The 27,699-nt window shown below is 43.9% G+C and overlaps 2 protein-coding genes across 2 annotated transcripts in view; one reads left to right on the top strand and one right to left on the bottom strand.

Moving 5' to 3' along the window:
• Positions 1 to 11,474, bottom strand: part of CCDC28A (coiled-coil domain containing 28A) — an 88,801-nt gene extending 77,327 nt beyond the window's left edge. The window contains exons 1-2 of the mRNA XM_052645618.1: positions 11,378 to 11,474; positions 10,548 to 10,649 (exon numbers count right to left, since the gene is read on the bottom strand). Coding sequence (XP_052501578.1) covers positions 10,548 to 10,649; positions 11,378 to 11,474 — 199 coding nt within the window. The remainder of the gene's footprint in view (positions 1 to 10,547; positions 10,650 to 11,377) is intronic.
• A 1,239-nt stretch (positions 11,475 to 12,713) lies between these two features.
• NHSL1 (NHS like 1) overlaps positions 12,714 to 27,699 on the top strand; it is a 261,608-nt gene continuing 246,622 nt past the window's right edge. Inside the window, exon 1 of the mRNA XM_052646004.1 lies at positions 12,714 to 12,996. Within this exon, the coding sequence (XP_052501964.1) occupies positions 12,714 to 12,996 (283 nt within the window). The remainder of the gene's footprint in view (positions 12,997 to 27,699) is intronic.

Here is a 27,699-nt window from a genome sequence, read left to right as displayed (position 1 = left end):
ATTATTCTATTGACAATGTCCCTTATTATGTCTATTTATTGAAGCATGATACAATAACTAAAAATTTTACCATTTTTTAAAGGAAGTAGCCAATATCACTTTCACAAGTATGAGGAAATAGAAACAAAGGATTATATATATATATAATATACATATATATATGAAAGCATTTTTTCCCTTGGAGTAGATTTTTTCAAGATAATTTTATCTTGCTAGTATTTACATAATTACTTTCTCAAAGAACATTCCATTAATATATTAGGTTTAAGTAGTGGTTGAAAGTGGAAAGAAAAAAAGTAAAGCAAGGAGCCTAAACTTAAAATAATTTTACAACAGAGAAAGAACAATTTTCCTGACCATGCTTCTTAGATCTCCAAGATCAAAAAGAAGTGGACAATTTAGATATTTACTGCATGTAGGAAATACAAGTAATCTCTGTAGATAGTTCTAGAAGAAACTTCAGAACCTCCTGAAATAAGAACATTGTTAATTTCCTATTTTGACTATAAGGATTTGGTCTCTCAATTTTTTCTTGTCTCAGGTACATAATTTTAATAGCCTAATAATTGGTCATGCTTTTCCCATTTTCTTTTTTAAATTTTATTTTATTGAAATATAGTTGATTTACAATGCTGTATTAATTTCCACTGTGATTCAGTTAAAATATATACATTCTCTTTCATATTTTTTTCCATTATGGTTTATCACTGGATGTTGAATATAGTTCCCTGTGCCATATAGTAGGACCTTGTTGTTTATCCATGCTGTATATGATAGTTCACATCCACTAACCCCAAACTCCCAATCCATCCCTCTCCCACTCCATCCTTGGCAACCACAAGTCTGTCCTGTAAGTCTGTGAACCTGTTTCTGTTTCATAAATAAGTTTATTAGCCTCATATTTAGATTCCATATATAAGTAATACCATGTGGTACTTGTCTTTTCCTGACTTACTTCACTTAGTATGATAATCTCTAGGTCCATCCAAGTGGCATTATTTTATTCTTTATGACTGAGTAGTATTCCATTGTATATATATTCTTTATCCATTCATCCGTTGGTGGACATTTAGATTATTTCCAACCCATTTCTCCTTTTTGAAGGTGAAGAATGAAATAACTAAATGATTAGATAATGGAGGAAGGGGAGGAAAGAGGCATAAATTAGGATTTTCAATTGGATACTGAAGAAGGAAAATAATGTGAATTTGCTGAATAATAAATTAATCTCACTGATCTCGTCATCTTTTGATACCACATTTAGAGCAGGGACACTGGGAAAGGGAGGTGTCAGCTGTGTGGATAAGATGATCTATTGCCTTCAGATGGGATGGGACTTGTTAGGTCTGTCCAGACTGGGCAGCAAGGTGGTTTCTGCAATTGGTTCAGGTAACCCTCCTTGATAATGCATAAATTATCTTTACAACCTAAGAACATTAAAAATAATAAGAGGATAAGTACAAACAGACAGTACTAGGGATGTGATGTACAACATGATAAATATAATTAACCCTGCTGTCCCTTCTACATGAAAGTTATTAAGAGAGTAAATCCTAAGAATCTACATCAAAAGGAAAAACATTTTTTTTTCTATTTCTTTGATGTTCTATCTATATGAGATGATGGATGTTCACTAAACATCTGGTGGTCTTCATTTCATGATGATGTAAGTCAAATCATTATGCTATACACCTTAAACTTACCAGTGGTGTATATCAATTATGTTCTCATTGGAGCTTTCCTGGTGGCTCAGTTGATAAATAATCTGCCTGCAATGCAGGAGGCCTGGGTTTGATTCCTGGGTTGGGAAGATCCCCTGGAGAAGGGCATGGCAACTCACTCCAGTATCTTTGCCTGGAGAACCCCCATGGGCAGAGGAGCCAACGGGGCTACAGTCCACGGCGTCACAAAGAATTGGACATGGCTGAGTGGCTTTCACTTCACTTCAAAACTGGAACAACAAATTTTTAAACTTTTAATAAAAATATAAAAATAATGGGTTAGTTGGGAATAATAGCACTCATATTAAATAATTAATTCATAATTAATTAAAATTTAATGCACACCATATTTTTCAACCAAGAATTTGAGGCAGCTCAATGGATACACATGTAAAAATGTAAATAAATAGAATTTTTTTTTAAAAAAAAGTATAGTTACGGAAAATAGAGTGGAAAGTTAATAATTGTGATGGTGAGATTGGGAGCAAATATAATACATATATCCTGGCCAGGGGGGCTTCCCAGGTGGCGCTAGTGATAAAGAACATGCCTGCCAATGCAGGAAAAGTAAGAGACATGGGTTCGATCCCTGGGTTGGAAAGATCCCCTGGAGGAGTTCATGGCAACCCACTCCAGTAATCTTGCTTAGAGAATCAAACGGACAGAGGAGCCGGTGGGCTACAGTCCATAGCATCACACAGAGTCAAACGTGACTGAAGGGACTTAGCACACATGCACGCATCTGGCCAGGAGGGCACAGATCTGTAAAAGGACAATAAATTTGTCTTGAAGCTTCATAGAAACCTAAAAGACCCTATGGTCAGTTAACAGTTTTTTAAAGCAACTGTGAGAGAAAAAAGCACTCATTTCTTCTAGGAAGCAATGCTTTTCCTAACACAAGGTTTAAAATGAATTTCTCAAGTGAAACTGTAGTAAACAATATTCATAGAAAACAAAAATAATGGGCTTATAAGCTGTTTCTTGTATTGTCAGTTGATGAAGGCCAGCTGAATTTTTGAAATGCTTCTGGGTCCAAACAGCTCTGCAGGGAGTAATCCAAACTATGGAAAGAAACTGAAACCATTTACTAACCAGTTTACCAAAGGATAAATATGAAAGCAACAAGCTAAAATAACACGTAGTATAATTCTGGTACTTCCAATCTCTTCAATAACATGTTGACATTAGCTAAGAGAGACGTTTCTGCCCTGATTCTGATTCAGGTTTTCTTTTACCTTGCTTTTTGTAAAATTCATATAGTACAGTCAAATAACTTTAAAGAAGTTATTTCTAACTGCTCTGGTTGAGATTTTAAAGGCTATTTATTTGCTGCATTTCATTTTCTGTAGCTGTTTTCTCTCCCTGAGTCACAGCTCCTTCATTTCTTCTTGAGGTGATTACTTGGTACAGAAGAATGGCAGTGTGATTTTGGTAAAGCCTTTGGAAGACTCCCATGATATCCCTGAAGACAAGATGGAGGGATATAATTTGGGTGGCAGATCTGTAGCCAGTTGAACATCTATATCCCCAAAATGATGTTAATAGATGGCTGTTATTCTGGACAGAGGACTTAGTGGCATGTTGTAAGGAGGAGTTCAGGTGTAAGAAATGCTAAATGAAGAGGAGGTTGGGGTGCTGAAGTAGATGAGCTCAGTTCTAGACAGTTCTGTAAGACTTTCAGGTTGAAATTTTCTTTATCAATTGAGCAAATGGGTTTGAGGGAGGGAAGAAGGAAGAAAGAGAGGGGAGAGGGAGGGAAGAACAAGGAGAAGAAAAGGAAAGAAGGAAGAAAAAAGAAATAAGGAGATTGAGATCTAGGTACATAGCAAACATTTATTAAGTACCAACAAACCATGTGGGCTTCCCTGGTGACTCAGTGGTAAAGAATCTGCAGGCAATGCTGGGGCTGCAGGAGTTGCAGGTTCAATCCCTGGGTCTGGGTCTGGAAGATCCCCTGGAGGAGGGTATGGCAACCCACTCTGGTATTCTTGCAAGATTTGAGTGTGTTTTAAATGCTCAAGTGGCAAGTGGAGAGACAGAGAGGACAAAGATTCTAAAGAGCGGTGATTGTAGGAGCAAAGCGACAGAGATGTGGGAACAGATGAATCCTTCTTAAGCACAAGTAAGTAAACAGTCCACCTGGAGATGGAGGAAATGATGAGTATGTATACAGGGAGGTCTGGAGGTAGGGCTTCCCTGGTGGCTCAGGTAAAGAATCTGCCTGCAATGCAGGAGACCTGGGTTCAATCCCTGGGTTGGGAAGATCCCCTGGAGAAGGGAACAGCTACCCACTCTAGTATTCTGGCCTGGAGAATTCCATGGACAGAGGAGCCTGGCAGGCTACAGGCCACGGGGTCCCAAAGAGTTGGACATGACTGAGGGACTTTCACACGCACGCTGGAGGTAGAGGAGAAGCCTCTGTACTGTTCATTGTGAGGAAGTAGTGGCCCACATAAGCTAAGAGGTTGGTATGGGGTCTCGCAGCCAGCTTGTAGCGTTTCTGGAACTAGTAGAGTCCACTGTGTTTTCCATGGTATTCTATCTTCTCCCAGTGAAAATGTCTCCCCTTGACTTCTAAGATACTAGGCTATTTTTGGATTGAGGGACTCTTTTCTGGTTTTATGAACTTGTTTCTTTTCATCAGTTAAATGTATTCCAGGCCCACCTGGTATGACACAGTTGAACAATTAGGGATCCTGTGTCTGACCTGGACTCAGATTCTGACGCTATTGCTTCCTAGCTTTGAGTTCTTAGCCAAAGTACTTAACTGTGCCCATCAGTAAAGTGGGTACAATAAAACTTACCTTCAGATTACATGAGGATCAAGTGAGATAATAGGCACACGTGCCCCAGTACTCAGAATGCTCAGAAATACAATGCTTTGTCTTTTCTCTCTCCCTTGGTGAGATTCCCTAGAGACCCAGGCTCCTTGCTTCTGTGCAATTTTGAGAAAGTCACTCATCTTTCTGAATCTATTTGTTCATCTCAAAAAATGGAAGCAATCTTACTATGCTCCTGTTGTGAGGATGAAAATGGCCCTGAGGAAGCTTCTGTGAGGCTGCACCATCAAGTTTTGTTGACTCTAAATCTTATCTACTTCCTGAGTTTTACTTCTCACCTGCTATGAACATCTGCCCCCAGGCATATTTTCCAGCTTCTTCTCACTTGAGCATTATGTTCTACTTGTTGGATGTTGTCTGGATCATCTGCCAACAGGCATAATTATTTTTAACTTGTTATAGTCACAACTCATCTATGATCTATTTCATATCTTATATGGCTGGCAAACTCTCCTTACCCCTGCTTTCCCTGGTGGCAGCCCCTTCTCTTTCTTCTCACTGTGCTGGTTATTTCCTATTTGCTATCTATCCCCTTACCTGAGCATCTCTCAGCATCTTCAGTCTCCCTTGCCAACTGGCTCCTCACTGTAATTCCTCATTCACAAGGGGGAAGACAGCCAATGTTCTGTTGGAGGACAGAGCTGTGATTCCACTATATTGGAAGCTAAGGGGACCTTCTTGGTTATTTGGGACTCCTCTTGCCACTGGAGCTATTGGTCACTTACTAAGGAGAAATTTGGTTGTTGCTACACAAAACAATCAATGGAAAACTGCTGTCATCAGAACAACGGGATGCTGCAGGGATGGTTTTGTTTTGCCCTGACATATGCTGACCAAGAGTAAAGAGAACAGGGAGTGGATGGTAGAAGAGTTGCAGTTATCAGTTTAGACCCCATGATCAGCTATAGAGGTGGCTGCATAACTTATACTGATTTTGTCTTTATCTTCCTCCTTTCTTGCTTCCCCATATGAGGTATTAAAGGTAGACAACATTGCAGTTTAGGTCCTGCTCAGAACAAACCTGAATTGATATCACCCTGAGGCTGATAACAGCTAGGGGTGTTCTCCACACGGGGGACAGAGTTTCTTCATTTGAGGGACGAGTAAAAAGGGATACTGAGGAGCAAAAATGTGGGTTGTTCTGATTAACCTCCATTTGCATCTGTTCCCCTCTGCCCACCCCATCTATTACCTGATCTGTTCTAGCCTGGGATATTGGGCTGGCTTCCCAGCAATGGGAAGTAAGGCAAGAAATTGACAGGGAGGGAGAGGAGAGGTTGAGCTATTTCTCCCCTGCTTCCTTCCTGGTCAGGGGCTATATTTTGGCAGTTAATGCACTTCTCTAGGTTGCAGGTGACCTCTTCTTCTTCATGGTCCCAGCTCATATGGTGCTTGGTGAACACTTCCTTCCCCTTGGCCTTTTTTCCAGGTCAGGTTCCATGAGAAACAGACTCCAACATTGTGTCTGCAGGAGGCCTAGTGAGTGAGTGCTCTTGGAGTTGCCACTAGGGGTGGGGAGATGAGGGAAGCAGGACAGGGCAGAATGAGTTAGGATGACCCTGTAGTTGTCAGACGGGGGTATGCAGGGAAGGGGTGCAAGTGGGCAGATCCTTGTAACTCCAAGTAGACCAGTTATTGGGTGTGTTAAAGGACGTCTTCAGTAAGAAGGTTCTTTTACTGGAGGATAAGTCCCAAAGAGAGATTTGGCTAATGCTGGTTGGCCACCAGTACTTCCAGCTGCTAATGGATGAGGTCAGTCCTGGAGGGGAATCAGGGTGGTGTTCCCCTGACACCCCTCAAACTCAGGTGACCCAAAGACTAGTCCCTGGGGGTTTTGACATCCATTGTTGCCTCTCTTAACCTGCTCACACCTCTGTAATATTGTCTTTTGATTCAGTGCTCTTAATTGAACTATCTGAGGTTGATTTATTTCCTTTCAGAGCCATGACTAATATAGATATTTATTTTAAAATAACCTGAATATATAAATACAAACTCTCATGTATTCAGGGAGTACGGTACCTAATACTAAAGCAGACCCTATCTGGCTGGGGAGGTGAGGGCAGGCTTAGTCAAGGAAGTGATGTGAGTGAGCATCTGAAGGGGGCGCCAAGATAACTATGAAGAAGAGAAGAGGTAGGGGAGGGGAAAGGAAGGTGAGATCTTTAACTGAAGAAAACTTTGAGTTTGTACATCCAACCCACCCGACTAACAGGCAAAGACTCTCAGGCGGCTGGGAGAGAGGAAGCAGGAAATAGAGGCTGGAGAGAAAGGCAGGACCACACCCTCACGGCTTTAAGCCCCTTATTAAGGGTAATCCTAGAGACTTTGGAAAAGCTCTGAAGGTTTTGGGCCATAATCAGAATTGCATTTGAAGAAGATCTCTCTGGCTAATCAAAGACCAGTGCCATTTTTAATTTGGGGAAAATTACCACTTGCCTGCCATTGTTTGTTAAAAGTGGAAGACTCTTTTGGGTTCATAGAAGTCTCCAAACTGACTAGGGAGAAATTTCTGCTGCTGCTGCTGCTAAGCCGCTTCAGTCGTGTCCGACCCTGTGGGACCCCATAGACGGCAGCCCACCAGGCTCCCCCATCCCTGGGATTCTCCAGGCAAAAACACTGGAGTGGGTTGCCATTTCCTTCTCTAATGCATGAAAGTGAAGTCGCTCAGTCGTGTCCGACTCTTAGCGACCCTATGGACTGCAGCCTACCAGGCTCCTCCGTCTATGGCATTTTCTAGGCAAGAGTACTGGAGTGGGATGCCATTGCATTTCTATCAGTTGGCAAATCTGACATATGAACTGCAGTATTTCATGGACAGAATGTTACATGGTACACCCCACTGTGCCTGTTGTTTCTTTTTTACATTATGATAATTTGTTGCTCTTTTCCCTACTGGTAAGTGATACTAAGAGTGTATCAACCATTAGCCTTTTCATACAATAACAATTTGTACTCTATATCAAAAAGTTGGAAAATACTGTATACTCTATCAGGACTTCTTTTGACTTCCACTTATTTTTGGAGTCTTTAAAAAGTATAGAAACATCTACTTCTTTGGTCTTGGAATTGACTGAATAGGGTTTCTCTTTATTCTCTCTTCAGGTTAATGGAAAAGTGAGAATACAGAGTATTAGTCATGGTTTCATGTACAGATATAGCTTAGGACCTCAGGGCTCCTTTCTGCTTTCTTGTTGACCATTGAGCAGAGATGAACAGAATCAAGGCAGAGCCTGATCCCTTGCCAAATTTATGAATGGAGACTGCGGGGTGATGGCCACATAGGACCAACCAACAGGAGTGCTGTGACCAGAGCCCAGAACACTTGCCTCACCTAGTGCTTCTATCCTGTTACCCTTCCCAGCAGCCCCTGCTTCCCCCAGAAAGGTCCCACACTGGGACGTGGGAGCTTAATATGCCATTGCTTTTTGCTTGAAGTAATTCAGGCATGAAGAGTCTCAATCTAAATAATTAACCTAAAAATAGTCATCTCATTGGGCTGATATTTTTGAATTGTGTCCCTTTAAAAGGTACGTTGACTCCTATCCCCCAGTACCTCAGACTGTGACTGTACTTGGCACTGGGTCTTGGCAGATGTAATATATAAGACAAAGTCTTACTGGAGTGCAGGTGTGCATGCTAAGTTGCTTCTCTCGTGTCCAACTCTTTGTGACTCTATGGACTGCAGCCCACTAGGCTCCTCTGTCCAAGGGATTCTTCAGGCAAGAACACTGGAGTGGGTTGCTATGCCCTCCTCCAGGGCATCATTACAGCCCAGGGACTGAACCTGTGTCTCTCTATGTCTCCAGCATTGACAGGTGTGTTCTTTACCACTAGTGCCACCTGGGAAGCCCTCTTACTGGAGTAGGGTGTGCCCTGGGCCCTGAATCCTATATGCCTGGTGTCCTCATAAGATGGGGAGAACGTGGCCATGGCAGCAGCAATTGGATCGGTGCATCCACCTCTAAGTGAAGGGACACCAGACGTTGCTGGCAAATACAGAAACCAGAAGAGGCAAGAGAGGATTCTCCTTGACAGGTTCAGAGGGAGCAGGGCCCTACTGTCACCTTGATTTCATCTTTCTAGCTTTCGGAACAGTGAGACAATAAAGTTCTGTTGTTTTAAGGCCTCCAGTTTGTAAGTTGTTATGGCAGCCTAGGAAACTGTATTAGTTGGTGTCAATTTTTATCATAAACCCTGAGGTAAAGGCCCATATGTAATATCATTTAAGGTTTGAGTCCTTTTTGGTTAAGATTTAAGGACTTCCCAGGTGGCTCAGTGGTAAAGAATCCACTTGCCAATAAAGGAGATGCGGGAGACATGGGTTTGATCCCTGGGTCGGAACGATTCCCTGGAGAAGGAAATAGCAACCCACTCCAGTATTCTTGTCTGGAAAATTCCATGGACAGATAAGCCTGGTGGGTTATAGTCCTTGGGGTCTTAAAGAGTCAGACACGACTCAAGCAACTGAGTGTGCACCATTAAAGATAGATTTTAAGTTTTGCCTTTTGGATAATTATCAAGAAGACATAGTTGATGCAGTTTGCTTGCCTTTCTTACTAAGGACATTTCCTTTCTCCATTCACATAATCATGTCATTGTTCTGAGATTTCATATTTGGTGCCCCCTTCTCTAATCGTGACGTTCTTGCCTTTTTTTTTTTTTCCTGATATTTCTCTGCAGCCACTTTTCAGGCCCATTCCATGAAGTCCTGGGCCAACCCAGGACTGCATGCTTGAAACTCTCCCATGGAACTCAGGCCATTTATTTAATTCGTCCACTGCATTCTTTAATCAACTGGATACTCCACAGTCAACCTTTTAATGATGATCTTAATTGTGACCTTGATCCCCCTGAAATTCCCACTGTGCTAATTTGCAACCATGTGTTCTGCTTCGGGGCTTCTAGAGTGCAGGGAAAGTTAGATCCATGTACCTCGTACACAGGTCATCCAGTTCACCTAAGCTCTTATTCAGTAATTCTTATATCCACCGCTTGTTGAGTTGCTAAGAAACTCCCCACCATTTCCTCTTTCTTATATCCGCTCCAAACAGATGATTTTTGCTCTCTCCTTATTGGACACCTAGGCCATCTGGCAACTTCATCTGTATTCTTGATCTCATCCTTCCATACTCACTTAATTCTCTCCAGAATCTTCAATCCCTTGATCACCCAGTATTTTTTCTCTTCATAAATTCCTATGCATTTGACTGAAGTAAAAGGAAAATTCACCCCACAGGAGTTTAGCTAGTGCTTCTCAAACTGTAAATACATCTGAATCACCTGGGGAGCTTGTTAAACTAGATTCAGTCAGTCTAAGGCCTGAGATTCTGTAGGTCTAACAAGATCACAGGTGATGCTATTGTTCCTGGTCCCCAGACCACAAGGATTTACTTTAAGTGCATATATGTGTGTGTTAAATTGCTTCAGTCGTGTCTGACTCTGCAGTTCTATGGACAGTTGGCTGCCAGGCTCCTCTGTCCATGGGATTCTCCAGTTACAAATGCTGCAGTGGATTGCCAAGTCCTCCTCCAGGGGATCTTCCCAACCCAGGGATCGAACCTGTCTCTTATGTCTCCTGCATTGGCAGGTGGGTTCTTTATCACTAGTGCCACCTGGGAAGCACTTAAGGGCATACAGGGTCATCCTTATGGGGTAAGTGCAGTATTTGCATGATGGCTTTTATTCTCCAGGGCTGTCTCTCATGGCCTCGAGATCCTGCCACTGTTTCAGACATTCCATCATGATCTGAGTACATTCCATCATGATCTGAGTACATTCAAAGGCAGGAGGCAGGGTTTGACCAGAGAGGGGAGAATGAGAGAGCCCTCTTTTCTTTCTTGTCTCATCAAGGAGGTGAATATTTCTTGAAGCCTCCCACTTCCCCTTAAAATTTATTGGCTTATAGTTGGGTCACACCTGACCACTAACTGTCAGAACAGGATGGGACAGAAAGATTATGAGTTATTTCAGAGGCTGGACATACCAGTACACAAGGCGAGTTCTGTCAGCAGCAGAGGAGGTGGAGATGGCCCACTGAGGCAGGCACTGTCATGGTTCTCATAGTGGCATCTTGAGCCAGACCTGGCTTTCAAGCATTTATTTAAGGGAAAAATGTTTTAATAATATTGCTTCATCTAATTAGTTTTTGAACATCATTTCATGTTTTCTCTCTGAATATTCCAATATCTATTCATGTTCTAACACTGTGAATATACAAAAAAAAAAAAAAAAAAAGCCACTGAACTGTATACCTTAAATAGGTGAATTGTAGGTCTGTGAATTCAGCAGGTTATTTCCGGCCCCTTGCACTGGGAGCACCCTAATGGATGGGAAGGAGTCCGCTTTGCTGACGGTACTTTTATTTCTAGCCCATGCTTCACACACAGGCGCTCAGCAGATACTTCCTGTGGCAATCGCACACTTTTATACTGTACCTGATGTTTATACAGTGCTTCATAACTTTCAAAGGATTTTTTTCAGGGAGAGCAGCAGTTCCTTTGTGCCTCAGAACACCACAAAGGTGGTCAGAGTGGGTGATTATGAGATTGTTATTCGTCCCTATTGTGAAAAATGATCAGTTGTACAACAAGGGAAAAAGACCAAAGCCCATTTCTGTTCACTAACTTTCATCTGGAGGGCTCTCTCAGGCCTGTTGGTCTTGCACTCATATCTCTCAGAGAAAGGGGAGCCACTTTGTAGTACAATCAGCACCGCTCTGGGAGACTGATTCCCAAACTGCAGCCCAACAGCACGGCAATTCGGGTCACATGGGGGGCAGAAACCAAAGAACCGAGATCCCTTTGCTGAGCAAACATCGCGATGAGGTCAGCCGGGTTTTGGCTTCGGGGTACTGGACTCCGAAAACGCTTCTAACCAGAAGGTTTGAGTTAGTGGGGTGTTCTACGGCCATGACCTCAGTAGCATTTAACTAAACGTCTCCCAGGTACATAATTCAGGGTTCTAGGTTCTGTTCCGCCCCTTATCCCCTTGCGTTCCCCACTTTCCCAACACACATACACACACACACACACATGCCTGGGGGAAGAAACCCAGGTTCGGCACATTTCAGCCAGGACCTTTCCAGATGGAAGGGAGGGAGGCAAGGGAGGAGCCATCTTGCCAACAAACACTTGGAGCCCCCCTGCAAAAATAAGTCCTTAGAGTCCTCCTCCTCCCCCTAATTTGGAGGCGCGCACTCCTTGTCTGTTACAAAACCACTAGCCACTGGACGATCTAACGATGTCCTCATTTAGATCCACCACAGCAGCCCGGAAGCCCTGGCCGCTTTCCAGTGGGGGGACTGGAGAACTCCTGGGGACCCACAGAGGCCCCGGGGTGTCCCCGCGGGGTGGGGGTGCGCTGACCTGGGCCTCGCGGGCAGGAGCGCAGGTGAGCAGCCGCAGCTGGGCTTGCCGCCTCCGCCCCCCCGGGGCCCACCCCTCCCCGCACTGGGCCGGGGGCGGTCGAAGGCTCTGTCCAGCCGCCGGGAGGCTCTGGCGGGAAGTGTGGCAGAGACATCGGAGACCCGGGAACCGGCGACAGTGCCCGGCCGGCCAGGGTGCGCCCAGGCGCGGGGCCACCACCTCCCCGCGGGCGCCGGGCGCGGCGGCCGCGGGAGCCGCAGGTGGTTCCCCGGGCCGGCCCTTTTCTCCTCCCCCTTTCCTTTCTCTCGCCTCCCCTCCCTCTTGCCCGGTGTCGGCGGCACTTCCCCCGCTTCCTCCTCCCTCTCCAATCGGGAGGGAGGGAAGGAGCCGCCGGCTCTTTCCTGCCTCCCTGCAAACTTCAGTGGGACTCGCGTCTCCAACTCGCCGCCGCGCCCCCAGCTCGGGAGCTGCTCCTCGAACTTCCTCTGGCCGCGCGGCTCGGGAGCCCCGGCGGCTGGAAGGTCGCCGCCGGGCGCCAGGCGGCCGCCACTCGGACCCCCCGAAGCCCTTCGCCGCGGCTCCCCGGGCGGCCGCCTCTCCCTTCTTCGCCGCCCGCCCGTCGGTCCGTCCCGCCCGCTCGCCTCGCTGCTCCCCGGCGGGCAGGAGCTCCGCCGGCCCTCAGCGCCCCGCCGCCGCCCGGACTTTTCTTTGTGTTGGATGCGGACTCGCGCCCCGCGCAGACTGGGGCTGGACTGAGCGCCGCGCTCCCGCGCCGCCCCCCGGCCATGCCCTTCCACCAGAGGACCGTGGGGCCCGCGCGGCTGCGCCGGCCCGAGGCGGCCGGGGCGGCGGACGCGCCGCTCTTCCGCTCGCTGGAGCAGGTCAGCTCGCACGCCCTGGTCTGCCTGCTAGCGCAGCTCGCCGACCTGTCGCGCTGCGCCGGGGACATCTTCGGCGAGCTCGAGAGCCAGGCGGCTGCCCTGGGCCGCCGCACCGCCGCGCTGCACCGCCGCCTCGACGCCCTGCACGCCGCCACCGCGCGCCTGGACCACCGCCGAGTGAAAATCCGTGAGTGGAGGGAGGCTCGGGGGAAGGGAACGAGGCGGGGAGGCGCCGGGCTGGCTGCTCCCTCTCGCCCCCTGGCGGCTCCAGGCCGGCTCTCGGGAGTCCGCGCTGAGCCTCGGAGCCGCCCGCGCGAGGGTCGGGCTCCCGAGTGGGGATGGCGTGATCCGAGACCCGGTGGCCGTGCAGGTGGCGGGCGCGTGCGGCGCTCTCGGGTTCCGAAGGTTGCTGGCCGCCTCGATGGAGTGGGCGCCCTGATGGCTTTGGGCTGTCCGTCTGTCCGGTCCTTCTCTCTGTGTAGGAGGCTGAGAGGAGCCCCTGGGGCGCTGTCGGCAGAGGAGGAGCCAAGGTCGTGGGAAAAGGGTCAGAGGAACGTAGCCTGTTGGAGGAGCCAGGGTACTGGATGGGTATGGATTTATGATGATTCTAATCCTCGAGACTTCAAGAGGATCCGTTTGTGAAAATCTCAAAGGTTCTCAGAGTGTTGGGGCTGCCGGTCACTTCTCTGACCGGTGCTCTTAAAAATAAAAGTATGCTTTTAGTTCAGGGTTTTCTCTTTTGGTGCTAATTCTTGCCGACCCCTAACCGCTTCGCCGACCAGTTCTTTGTAATTCAGGGGTCCTTGACTTTGTAGTGAGACTCAAAATTCCAATCGTCCTTGTCTGACCTCCTCCAACCCTGAGAATCAAGTATCTGTCCCTAGGTAGTGATCTCTTCATGCAAGCATTTCAGTTCAGTAGCTTAACTAGCTCTAGTGAATGAAGTAACTGGAATTTCCTGCTGGCCCAAAATAGAGAAACTTTAAGCGTGATGTTTGTGTGGTTTCTCTCCTTTTGGTAGGTGGACTTGATCATAATCCTAAACGTGAAGAGTAAAGTGGAGATGGATTGCAGGGTGGGAGGGGAGGTGTAACACACGGCTTAGATTTCAGCAGCTCAGGATGAAATACTGTGTCTCTTCGAATTACTTCATATGCAGTCTTGAATAGCTGGTTTTAATTTTTTTTTCCTTCTTCCTAGAGCAGCTTAACTATATTTTACCACCTTACAACTGGAAGAGTTCGTTTTTAGTACTTTAATATCAGTGAGATTGCTTGTTGTCATACATCTTTCTCCAAGTTGTGAAGTTATCACATAATGGTTTTACATTTTACAGTTCATCTCTTTGATATTGCTGTCAACACATCCTTATAAGTTGTGGGCTCTTCCCACCCAGGGAGAGTTCCCTGTATCCCAACCCTGCCCTCTAAAAAAAAAGTCAGAGAAGAAGAAAAATCAGTCTCAAAATTGTTGGACCTAAGTAGAATATATCTACTTAAAGTGAATAATGACCTCATGCATTAGGATATATTGTCTTAGTAGAAAGTCCTGGTCATCCCATAATCACGAGTTGCTTCTATACCTTTCCCATGTAGTGTCTGTGTGTAGGTGAAGGAGAATTTCACCCTTGAGGAATGCTATGATGAGGCAGATCTGATTGCTAGGTGAACTGATCTATTGTGGGAATTGAAAGACTAGAAAAAACTCCCTGAAGGTTCAGAATTCCTTCTTTAGACAGTTTTGTTTTACATTTAAATGTATCACTTTTCTCTCTTTTCATAGATATGCACCAATAGCTAAGATTTGCAGCCAAATCCCCCCTGCCAATTACCTGAGTTAACTAAGGTCATCCTAATTAGTGACTAAAATAACTCTTTTTAAGTTTTCACAAGTTTTTTTGAATCTTTGATTTCATCCCAGAAAACCTGGCTCATCTTTTTTTTTTTTTCAGTGATGGAGATATAAAGCTTTTATTGAATATAGTTATGTCTGAGAGTAGAGGTACAAATGTAGAGACGAAATCTGAACTATAAACGTGTTTCTATGGTTTTTTTACCTTCACACTTAACTTTTTTATATGCTAAAATGAGTTGAAACGTTATGCATTCATCTTATTTAGACTCAGGTAAGATTTTTCTTCTTTTTTAAAATGTCTTATTTCTGTGTAAAAGCTACATTTTGAAGTAATTTTTGTCCCTTTTTAGTCAGGTGTTCATAACATGTTCCATTAGAATGGAGGCACTGACATTTAGACTTGGAACCGACTGTAAAGGTCATCTCTTTCATTAACGCTTAACATGGGGGTCCAAGAGAGTCGAAGTGATTAAGGCCAGGTTAGGTGGTGGGCTAATGGCACAGGCAGGCCTCGAGCCCAGACCTTCTGATTGGCTCACCTACTGACCCATTGCTTATATCCCATCCCTTTTAGGGTCATGTGGGAATGGGGAACAGTTTAGATACATTTCATAAACAGTCCCAAGGATAGTGATGACTGTTAATTTCATCCTTCTTGTCAGATAAACCTTGTAATGAGTCTCCCAAGGAGCAAGTAACAACTAACAGTTGATCAGAAGCCAGAGTGTAGCAGTGGTGTGTGTATATTTCACAGCCTGATGGGTCTCTACATATCAGAGGTGTGAGGGAACTGTTGAAAAAATGGATACACGTTATCTTTTCAATATAGAACCAGCATTTTAGTCCTGTGGGCCAGTCCCCTGCCTCAATAATTCTGAGAAGTATCTAGTCAAGTTTGCCATTCCTCACAGTCTCATAGTTAGTCATCCAAAATAATTTTTTGTCATGATTGGGGATAACACACTTGACTTTTTTCCTCCTGCTTATCCTTACAGACTCTCCTAATGCTTCCTCTGACACTACCAGGTTGGAGAGAGAGCTCCCATGGTATCCAGTATGGACATCTCTTTTATACCTCTGTTCCCACATTTACCAGTATCGGCCGAAATCTATTCATTTCTGCTCCCTTCTGCTAGATAGCAAGCTCCTAGGGTCAAGGGTGACTGTATCTTTGTGTTTTAAAGTTTAAAACAGTGTCTGGAATGCACTACCTCAGTCGACATTTGAACTGAACTAATATTTAGTTTTTTAGTGCTCAGTGTCAGCAAGAATCATTACAAAACCTTTGGGAGGGACTGGTATACTGACTGCTGCAAGTCTGCAGAACGAGACAATTACTCTAAAAGCAAATGAAAAAGTAAACTCTCTACCTCTTTAAGGTTATGAGCTTAACTACCAGAAAACTTCTCACCACAGAAGTCAAATGTCATTAATTTTGCTGACAAAATAAGTTCCCATTGAAAATCGTGACAGTGGCCAGAAATGTGGGTGGTTACATCTTGGCTCTGTAAACAATCGGAACAGACTTTTCTTTGCAGAAATCAGTATACACGCAACCTCACAGCCTTGTTTTATTTTTAAACCCTGTGTGATTTGTTTCTTTTTATAATTAGTAATAACATTACACTATGTAGCACTTTTATAATTGAAAGAGTGTTTTTCACATCGATTATTTGATTCAAAACCTGGTGAGGTAGGAGGGACAGGTTGTAGTGTCTGTTTTACAGACAAAGAAATGGAAGTTCTGGAATTAGTAAGAGGTATATACAGACAGACAAACAAGTCTTCCGATTTTAGTCCCAAACTTCACCTTAACAGTGCTTCCTGGGTGAATACAAAATGTAATTGTTGAAACAGAATAGGAAAAAAGATGATTTGTTGGCTTTTTTTCCCTTACAGTTCCAGAAAAGTAGATTGTTCTCCCCCTCAGAAGATTCTAGAAGTGTTCTAAGTTCAGGGAGGTTTGCTGTGTTGCACAATTCTAGGGCGCACCATTCATACCTTAGTATTTGTTAGCCCTGCTTCCATGGGGTAGGTGTGGTTCTCAGCGTGTGCACCCACACGTGACAGCCTTGGTAGAATGTATACAGTTTTTGTAGGTGAGATAAGTGGTGGTCAAGATAGCTAACCAGCAGAAAGATTGTATGAGCACTATTTTTACATAAACAAGTTTGGGTTTGTAGTGTCTGTATTAGGCAGACGCTGTAGCCTAATCACTTTCTGAGTGATGCATGTTGTCCTGCCTCACAATGACTGTTCCCCTGACCCAACCAGAGGGTTGACTGGTCCCGATGTCAGAACATCTTTTCTTCTTCCTCAGAATGAACCTTTCATGCAGGGCGCTTGTCAATTCAGAAGACAGAGTAGAGACTTGACTGCACTTTTAAGAGCAGGTTGTGTGATGGCTTTTTGTGCCTGCGTGCCTGCTGATTAATGTTTGTTATTTCTGGTGAAATTGGCATTAGACTTGCTTTCATTGAAACATACCACATACTAGGGAGGATGTTGGTGTGGAAATGAAGTCTCCACCCACCTCTAATCCCTGGATGGTCCCTAAATGTATTAATAGAAACTGACAGCTGAGTGACCAGATTGTACCTCAGGTTAAGGAGACTGCATGAGATGAAGCAGTGTTCCCCATACTAGCCAGACCTTAAGAACTGCCTGGAACTCTCATTAAAGTTACAAATTCCCAGACCTTTCCAAAGCCTGTTGAGCCAGAGTCTCCAGTATTTTAACAAGTACCCCTGTGTTCTTAGAGCACGGGGAGGAGTGTTAAAATGGATGGGGAAGCTCACTGGATTCAGAATCCTGAGACTTGAGTCCGACTTTACCTCTGCCATTTTCTAACGCATATTGGAGCAATTTATTCAAAACCTCCTTTCCTTGTTTGTAAAATAGAGACTAAAATAACCCCTATGGGCCTTCCCAGTTTTGGCATTTTGCAATTCTAATGAGGGGTTCAGTTCAGCCACTCCATCGTGTCTGACTCTTTGTGACCCCATGGACTGCAGCATGCTAGGCCTCCCTGTCCATCGCCAGCTCCCGGAGTTTACTCAAACTCATGTCCATCGAGTCAGTGATGCCATCCAACCATCTCATCCTCTGTTATCCCTTTCTCCTCCCGTCCTCAATCTTTCCCAGCATCAGGGTCTTTTCAAATGAATCAGTTCTTTGCATCAGGTGGCCAAAGGATTGGAGTTTCGCTTCAACATCAGTCCTTCCATTGAACATTCAGGACTGATTTCCTTTAGGATGAACTGGTTGGATCTCTTTGCAGTCCAAGGGACTCTCAAAAGTCTTCTCCAACACCACAGTTCAAAAGCATCAATTCTTCTGCCCTCAGCGTTCTTTATAGTCCAACTCTCACATCCATACATGACTACTGGAAAAACCATAGCTTTGACTAGACGGACCTTTGTTGGCAAAGTAAGGTAAAAGTAAAGTCACTCAGTCATGTCCGACTCTTTGGGACCCCATGGACACCAGGCTTCTCCGTCCATGGGATTTTCTAGGCAAGAGTACTGGAGTGGGTTGCCTTTTCCTTCTCCAGGGAACTTCCCAACCCAGGGATCGAACCTAGGTCTACCCCCATTGTAGACAGATGCTTTTTTACCGTCTGAGCCACCAGGGAAGTAAGGTCTCTGCTTTTTAATATGCTGTCTAAGTTGATCATAACATTTCTTCCAAGGAGCAAGCGTCTTTTAGTTTCATGGTTGCAGTCACCATCTGCAGTGATTTTGGAGCCCCCAAAATAAAGTCTATCACTGTTTCCATTGTTTCCCCACCTATTTGCCACGAAGTGATGGGACCAGATGCCATAATCTTAGTTTTCTGAATGTTGAGTTTTAAGCCAACTTTTGATAACAGTGGTATCTCAGATGATTTTGTCAATGCAACTTTGATCAATATTCTGTCTCTGATTCTTAACATTTGTTCTGAAGTAAATTCTTTATGACCTCACAGACTCTTTCAACTCATATTTTACACACGTGGAGTGCATGCAGTGTTACATCTTGAGGGGTTAGTCGTTTTCAAAACAGATCAGGCAGGTACTTGTTTCAAATTTGTGTATGTCCTGCCCACAGTCCATTCATAGCTTCCTCTTCATCTTTGTAAAGTGTTAACATTTTGGAAAGAGAATTGTTTAAATGCAATCGTCATGTGTTAGATTTCTAAAAAGGAGAGTTATTTTTGAAAAAAATATTATGAGCCTATATTGTTTAAGCCAAAACATCAATCTACTCTTTGACATCTGGGTATTGAAACTATAATTATTTGGATTAGGTAGAAATGATTTATTTAGTAATTACCTAGTTTTTCCTCTATATAAGAGGAAGAGCCAATATTAAAATTTCATTTGTATGTATTAGGATTGGGACTAACGAATGAGAAAACTTACACAATGAGAGAGAAGTCTTTGAGAGTCTTAATATTTTGAAAGAAAATTTAGAAACAGAAAACTCATGCAGTGTTTTTCTCTGGCTATCATTTTAATATATTTTAAAAATCACAGTTTAAATGTAAAATAAAATGACTTGCACCTAACTAGGTATCTACTAACTTATTTATTTAGCTCTGTTTCTCCTCAAATTGGTTTATATCCCAGAGTGAATTAATTTTGCAAGGTTTAAAGTTCAAAATCAGCAGGATGGTGCCAATGGCCATCTTGCTTTCACATGTTACATTTGTGGTCTGCAATTCTAAAAACGGGTGCTTTAGTAGCACGTCAGACAAATGTAGCAAAAGATATGGACCTTCTGTTTCTGAATGAAGGCTCTTCTGAGAAAAGGCCCTGGAGGTCCCAGTCTCAGTCCCTTTCATTCTGAATTAAATATATCTGTGAGAATGTTTAGTATCTCTCCAACAACAACAGAAAAGAGATATTGATATCTAGGCAGCAGCACAATTCCAGTTTCTGGGCTGTCTTTTTGGTGATTTGTATTGCCTGATAATGAGGACAGCTGATGTCAGAGTACTTGCTGTAGGCCAGACACTTTACTATGTACAGCAGCTTCATGAGGCAGATATTGTTGTTTGTTTGAAAGATGATGCAGCTAAGGCACAAATAACTTGTCCACATTCACAGCTAATAAGTGACAGAGCTGGGATTTGAACCCAGGCAGACTTGTGTCCAGAGCCTGTCCTAACCATTCCGTGGTACTCAGTTCAGTTCAGTCACTCAGTCGTGTCCGACTCTTTGTGATCCCATGAATCGCAGCATGCCAGGCCTCCCTGTCCATCACCAACTCCCAGAGTTCACTCAGACTCATGTCCATTGAGTTGGTGATGACATCCAGCCATCTCATCCTCTGTCGTCCCCTTCTCCTCCTGCCCCCAATCCCTCCCAGCATCAGAGCCTTTTCCAATGAGTCAGCTCTTTGCATGAGGTGGCCAAAGTATTGGAGTTTCAGCTTTAGCATCATTCCTTCCAAAGAACACCCAGGACTGATCTCCTTTAGGATGGACTGGTTGGATCTCCTTGCAGTCCAAGGGACTCTCAAGAGTCTTTTCCAACACCACAGTTCAAAAGCATCAATTCTTCGGCTCTCAGCTTTCTTCACAGTCCATGGTACTATCTCTCCTCAAATCATGACATTCTGTACTCAGATGAGGGAAACTGACGCCAAGAGGATATGACAAAAGCCTGTCAAATATCGGAGGTGGGGGGGAGTCGTAAGTCTTTTGGCCTTGTCCCTTTTCCTTCTCTTCGTTTTGAAACCTCTCAAACTATTATCAAATAGCCAAGAAATTGGAGATATGCCTCTGAAGTACTTAGCACAGTGCCCGCACACAGCTAATGTGTATTTAATTTTTGCTGTTGTTTTGATGACAGTGACGGCTGAGTTAGCATCTGGGTGCACGTGGATGTCCATGTACTACCTCAGGTGGCTCTTCACTGAACCTGAGAAGATAAAGCTTGGGTCAGAGATAAATACACAGCTATTTCCCATCTGAAAACCAGAGAGTTCTGCCCAGGATCTTAAAGTACATGTAGTTCCTGACAGGAATGTGTGAAGGGTGGTGGTTTCTTTTTGCCTTACAGGGGTTTGGCTTGTGGGGCTGGGGATGGGGGAAGCGAGCCCCTCTCCTGGAGCCTCTGTGCAAATGTCTGGGGGCCCTGTGCACCTCCATTTCCTCCCTTCTCTTTGTAGGAACTGCAGACCCAACTGAGCTCCCGCTGGGTTCTTAGCTCTAAGTGTGGATACTCAGGAGCTCAGTCATGTCTGACTCTTTGTGACCCCATGGATTGTAGCCCGCCAGGCTCCTTTGCCCGTGAATACTGGGGTGGTTTGCCATTTCCTTCTCCAGGGGATCTTCTCCCCACAGGGATCAAACCCATGTCTCTTGTGCCTCCTGCATTAGCAGGCAGATTCTTCACCGCTGCACCACCTGGGAAGCTCTAAGAGCATCTCCTTTATCTATCTCAGTTGTCCAGGGAGTTGCCAGAGCCTAAACCCCGCTGCTACCTGATTTCACGTCCCCGTTCAGAATTTGAGGGGCTCTGTTCCGATCTCAGCATTCCCTGAGCACCTGTGGGTGCAGAACAGTTGCTAGCACTATTTCATTCATCTGGTGTTTCCCACATATTCTGAGTCATCAGAGGCACCAGGGACCTGTTTAAAAACAGATTCACGGAGATTCTGGAGACTCTGAGTCAGCAAGTCTGGGGTGAGGCCAGGAACACGCCTGCCTGACAAGTACCCCCAGGTGATTCTGATGAACCAGAGTTTTGGAAACACCAATCTGTGTTGTGGGTTAGGAATCTGGTCCATTGAAGATGGTGGGATAGTCCTCCGTACATGAGGTGTGTTTGGGGTTATTCTGTTAGTGCTGAGTTGCGAGGGGTACAAGGGAAATGAGGTCCTTATTCAGGTAGTTTACCACTTTGTGTGAATGATCTGATACGCAAGTAAATATTAAGGAATGGAATTAACCATTATTGATAACATTATGCCTAGAAGGAAAATCTGTTCTGATTTCCAAATTACCAATTTAAATTGGTATATAACTTACCTGCCTGTAAGTTTGAAGGACAGTGGCACTCCTATACATGTAAAATACTGATTTTAGGTGTTTTTAGCTTGCTTCGTCTAAAAATTATATTTTAAAACGCAAATATAAACCCTTCTGGAATAAGATTTTATTCACCGCCACCCCCCCGCCCCTCTGTGAGATGGTGGAAATTTTCTTCCATTCGTATTCTTCTATTTTCATTTATTCTTCTGATTTGTTTCACAAGACATTATCTCCCCTCCCCCCAAAGAAAAACAATGTCTGCTTGAGGAGAACAGATAAGTTTGAGGTTATTCCTACAGGGAAATCCCTTTGTTCTTTCCTCTACTTTTTACCCCTTCTGATTAAAAGCTGGGAAAGTACTGTGTGAAGGACTGTGTAGTAACTGACTGATTAACATGGCAGTAACACATGGTATTGCTTCAGCAGTATGTGAACCGTGAACTTCCTGATGTTCACGCTGGTTTTAGAAAAGGCACAGGAACCAGAGATCAAATTGCCAACATCCGCTGGATCATGGTAAAAGCAAGAGAGTTCCAGAAAAACATCTATTTCTGCTTTATTGACTATGCCAAAGCCTTTGACTGTGTGGATCACAATCAACTGTGGAAAATTCTGAAAGAGATGGGAATACCAGACCACCTGACCTGCCTCTTGAGAAATCTGTATGCAGGTCAGGAAGCAACAGTTAGAACTGGACATGAAACAACAGGCTGATTCCAAATAGGAAAAGGAGTCTGTCAAGGCTGTATATTGTCACCCTGCTTATTTAACTTATATGCAGAGTACATCATGAGAAACCCTGGGCTGGATGAAGCACAAGCTGGAATCAAGACTGCTGGGAGAAATATCAATAACTTCAGATATGCAGATGACACCACCCTTATGGCAGAAAGTGAACAGGAACTAAAAAGCCTCTTGATGAAAGTGAAAGTGGAGAGTGAAAAAGCTGGCTTAAAGCTCAACATTCAGAAAACGAAGATCATGGCATCTGGTCCCATCACTTCATGGGAAATAGATGGGGAAACAGTGGAAACAGTGTCAGACTTTATTTTTTTGGGCTCCAAAATCACTGCAGATGGTGACTGCAGCCATGAAATTAAAAGACACTTACTCCTTGGAAGAAAAGTTATGAGCAACCTAGATAGTATATTCAAAAGCAGAGACATTACTTTGCCAACAAAGGTCTGTCTAGTCAAGGCTATGGTTTTTCCTGTGGTCATGTATGGATGTGAGAGTTGGACTGTGAAGAAGGCTGAGCGCCAAAGAATTGATGCTTTTGAAGTGTGGTGTTGGAGAAGACTCTTGCGAGTCCCTTGGACTGCAAGGAGAACCAACCAGTCCATTCTGAAGGAGATCAACCCTGGGATTTCTTTGGAAGGAATGATGCTGAAGCTGAAACTCCAGTACTTTGGCCACCTCATGAGAAGAGTTGACTCATTGGAAAAGACTTTGATGCTGGGAGGGATTGGGGTAGGAGGAGAAGGGAACAACAGAGGATGAGATGGCTGGATGGCATCACTGACTCGATGGACGCAAATCTGCGTGAACTCCGGGAGTTGATGATGGACAGTGAGGCCTGGTGTGCTGCAATTCATGGGGTCGCAAAGAGTCGGACACGACTGAGCAACTGAACTGAACTGAAGACATGGTAAAATATAGTGGGGGACTTTTACGTGGCTCTATTAGACATCCCATAAAAATGTTTTAAGGACTTAGCACTCAGATGAGTAGAAAAGGAGATAGAGTTAAGCGGGGGCTCTGCTGAGTTAGGTTAAGTCACTCAGTTGTGTCTGACTCTTTGCAAACCCAGGGACTGTAACCTACCAGGCTCCTCCATCCATGGGATTTTCCAGGCAAGAGTATTGGAGTGGGTTGCCATTTCCTTCTCCAGGGGGCTCTGCTATGCATAACTAATTTCTGCCTGGCTCTGTTGGCATCTGAGAAGCACTGTTGAGGTGCTCTGCCACTTCCCTGCTGATGGTCTGGCTCCTGTGACCACCATATGGGCACGGGTGCCTCCTTGGAGCTCTCAGGATGTTCAGCTGGTGGTATCTCAGGGAACTCCAGGCATCCTGACTCCGTAGCTGGGATTCTGTACATCTGCATTATATGAGGGCTGTGGTTGGTGGAATATCGTGAGCAGTCCAAATAATCTTAGCATAGTTTTTCACTTAGCTTATTGAACAGGCTATCCACTTACATTTTTGAAAAAAATATGCAAAAAGTTATGCCTTGGGAAGGCTCACTTCTGCTTCTATCCCCCATCTGCCTTGTCCTCTCCTCTCCCCACTAGAATAACTGCTTTTATTAGTTTCTCTGTATTCTTCCAGAATTTCTCCATGCAAGCTTAAAAATATTCTTTTCCCTCTATTTGCTATATATATAATTTCTGGATTATCTTGTTTATCCTTTAATTTCCTCATTACCCTTTATTTTTATATATGATCAGAGTGATTACTTTCATTATTTTTCTGTATGTATTTTAAACCGGTTTCTTTTTTATTTCTGAAAGCGAAATTAGCCTTTTTTTGTGGGGGGATCGGAGAATGCAATTGAGTAGGGAAAAATGAGATTAATTAACCTCGAAATGGATTGTTAATTTGAGCACCTTCTTAAATGTTTTTTTTATCGTCAGTGCTTTGATTTAGATCCATTTTAAATATAAGCCTCCCAAGAGATGAGGAAGCTTTTCCTGTATTGAGAACGAAAAAGGGAGGAGGTGCTTCTGTTAAATGTTTTGTAAGAACACAGTGTAAGTTAAGTTTGTTTACAAGTGGGCATTTTCTGCCTTTTATCTGGATATCCTGCATGCACAATGTGAATTACTTCCTGATGTGGGAGGAGACTATTACTGATACAGGGCTGTATTTGAATTTCAGTGTGGAACATTTTACTCTGAGAGAGTGACTTCATTAGCTAAATAAATGCATGTGATCTGGAGGTCTGCTTGGTATTTTAACTTCTCTGTGTTGGTTATAACTACCTTGAGTGCAGAGTACAATGTAGAGTAATACTCAGACATTCGAGTGAAGCAAATGTGGATATTTCAGTTATTTTTTTCCTGGTTGTCAGTATGCTTGAGACCAAAGATTGGTACTGAATTAGTATAGAAATGATGAACGTAAGCATTATTCATGAGGGTAGACTCAGAAACTTAATCATTGAATTACACAGCCTGCCAGTATAGTTTAATAAAAGTACGTTGAAAAGCTTTCAACCTTGCAAAGTATGTCATCAGATAGTTCTGATTATGAGATTAGTGTATATTTCATCATAAATTTCAAACTTGTAAAGTACAGAGGATATAAAGAAGAAACAGTATCACAACCTGGAGTGTGCCTGTTTCCCCCCTCCTCCTTTTTTGCTAATATGTATTGATCTATCTGGGGCTTCCCTCGTGGCTCAGATAGAAAGAATCTGCCCCAAATCCGAGAGACCTAGGCTCGATCCTTGGCTCAGGAAGATCATCTATCAGTATAACACTAGATAGCATTTTAAGAGAACAGTGGTATCACTGTCTCTATATAATTTTTTGTCCTGGTCTTTTAAAACCTAGCTATGTGAGAATTTCCGCCAGGCCGTCGACATCTAGAGGCTGTTTTAAATAGGAGAAGCATTGGAGTGCACCTCTCTGACAATGTCTCACTTTGCTTTGGCTTCCAAGTGAAGTCCTTATGGTGTTTCCAGGGGCCCGTGTGTTCACACAGAGTTACCAAGTAGAATTTTTTTTCTCCTCCTGCTCCCTAGGGTTTCTGCTCTGTGTTTAGTATTTGTGAACTCACCACTTGTACTCATATGAGTAGTATTTAGGAGAGGATGTGTTGGAGTTCTATCCATTAGACCAGTGGATTGTTAAGTGTTTGTTCTTATCCTCATCTGCTGGAAAAATTCATCATATTTTACTAAGATTGTTTGCCCACAACGACAGTTCTCTGAGTCTACCACAAACAGACTGTTGAGTAGAAAGATAGTTGTCTCCTTCCGTATCGGTTCTTTAATTGTGGTGTTTCCTGTTATACTGATAAATATTATGTTGCTATTTTTCCTCTGAAGTTATTTCTCTTTTCCCCTTAAAAAACAAATAAACATCTCCCTTCCCCATTCACCAGAATGGCGATTAGATATCTGTCTCAAGATTTCTCACCTTGGCGGGTGCCTGGTCTTGGCAGCATATGGGGTTTGTTTAGATTTGGCTCACCAGAATTTAAAAATAAAGGTCTGTCAAATATCTCTTGCTGCAGCTTTGGTTCTTGTTTTGTGAAAGGGTGAAGATTAACCTTGTTTCTTTTACTCTAGGTGTTGGATGGTTTAGCTGAAACATTAATAGTCTATGGACAAATAGGGGGACAGGGCAAATACACCCATGATAATGGTGGCAGGGGATGAAGGTGTAAAATGAGTGAGAAAAATGCCTGAGTACCATTAGTACATTTCACACTCCGCTGCATTTAGGAATCTAAATATTGCTTATAAATTGCAGAGTCCTCTTAATAATTATGTTAACATCGACTGAATAACTTTTGTAGCTTACATTTGTAGGATACTTATTATGGTCTGGTTTCATTAATACTCAGAATAGCTGTGTAAGAGAGACATGTCACCACCTCCACCTCCATTTTACTAAGTGGCACAGAGAGGTAATTTGCCGAGTCACAAACTGGTATGTTGTTGAGATAAAATATGGTAAAGGTTTAGTTCAGTTCAGTCGCTCAGTCGTGTCCGACTCTTTGCGACCCTATGAGTTGCAGCACGCCAGGCCTCCCTGTCCATCACCAACTCCCGGAGTTCACCTAAACCCTTGTCCATCGAGTCGGTGATGCCATCCAGCCAGCTCATCCTCTGTCGTCCCCTTCTCCTCCTGCCCCCAGTCCCTCCCAGTGTCAAAGTCTTTTCCGATGAGTCAGCTCTTCACATGAGGTGGCCAAAGTATTGGAGTTTCAGCTTTAGCATCAGCCCTTCCAAAGAACACTGTGTTTAAACATCTTATGAGAATAACTTAAAGTTTTGTGAACTTTTGTTCATTTTAATATTGAAAAATTTCTGAATTTGGCTAGGGTGTGACAGGTATTTTCTGCTTTATTCGGGTTATTTTTTAATCACTGTGCCACTAGCCCAGTGGCATGACCCATGGAGGTGAATTAGCAGCGCATGTGACAGTGTTTTTGTGAATCTGCAGAGAATTAATAAAGCTTGTGTGGTTCTTTGAGCTGTACTGATGAAAGGTAATCTAGTCTCTAAATCAAAGTCTTTTTGTTAATGGTTCCCAGCTTCTGGTCTCTCTTCTTTTGCCAGACATTCATGATCAGTGTCAGAAGAGAGATAATATTGGAACAAATTCAATTTCAGGCTTATTTTTATTTAGTAGTGTGTTTTAAGGGGGCATTTTCTCTTCTTGCCTTTCCTTCTCTCCCCATGCTTGCTGTATTTAAATACTGTAACACTGTAATATACTATCTCAAGCTTATGCCCCAAGGAAATGACCTAGTTTACTTGTTAGTGATGGAGGAGGAGAAGCAGAGATGAGAGTAACTGGTTGATACTCCTAGCACGTTTAGCTGTATAAATGGAAAATACCTTTAACCATGTAGTGATTGCTGGTGGCGGCAGCTGTGAGAATTGGGACCCTAACCATTAACTTCATTCAACAGTTCTCAAAATATGATTCCTTGGCCAACAGCATCAGCATCTCCTGTGAACTTGCAGGAAATGCCAAATCTTGGCCCCACCCCAGGCCTGCTAAATCAGGATCCCTGTGGATGGGCTCAGCAATCTGCTGTGAACAGCCCTCCAGGTGATTCTGAATTTGTGGTTTGAGGACCAATGTCTGCACTATCAGCTGGCCTGGGGCCAGAGGAATGAATGTACATAGACACCTGTAGCCTGTGCTTGGCAGTGACTGGGGCTGCAGAAGCTTGATTCCCAGAGGGCTGAGCTTCTGCCTCTGGAGCAATTTGGGTTTTTGAACACACGCTTCATTACCATACACTGAGAACCTTGCTTTGAAGTGAAGTGAAAT

This window comes from Budorcas taxicolor, chromosome 9 (genome assembly GCF_023091745.1).
Source record: "Budorcas taxicolor isolate Tak-1 chromosome 9, Takin1.1, whole genome shotgun sequence".
Lineage (NCBI taxonomy): Eukaryota > Metazoa > Chordata > Mammalia > Artiodactyla > Bovidae > Budorcas > Budorcas taxicolor.
This window is presented reverse-complemented; position numbering and strand designations above follow the sequence as displayed.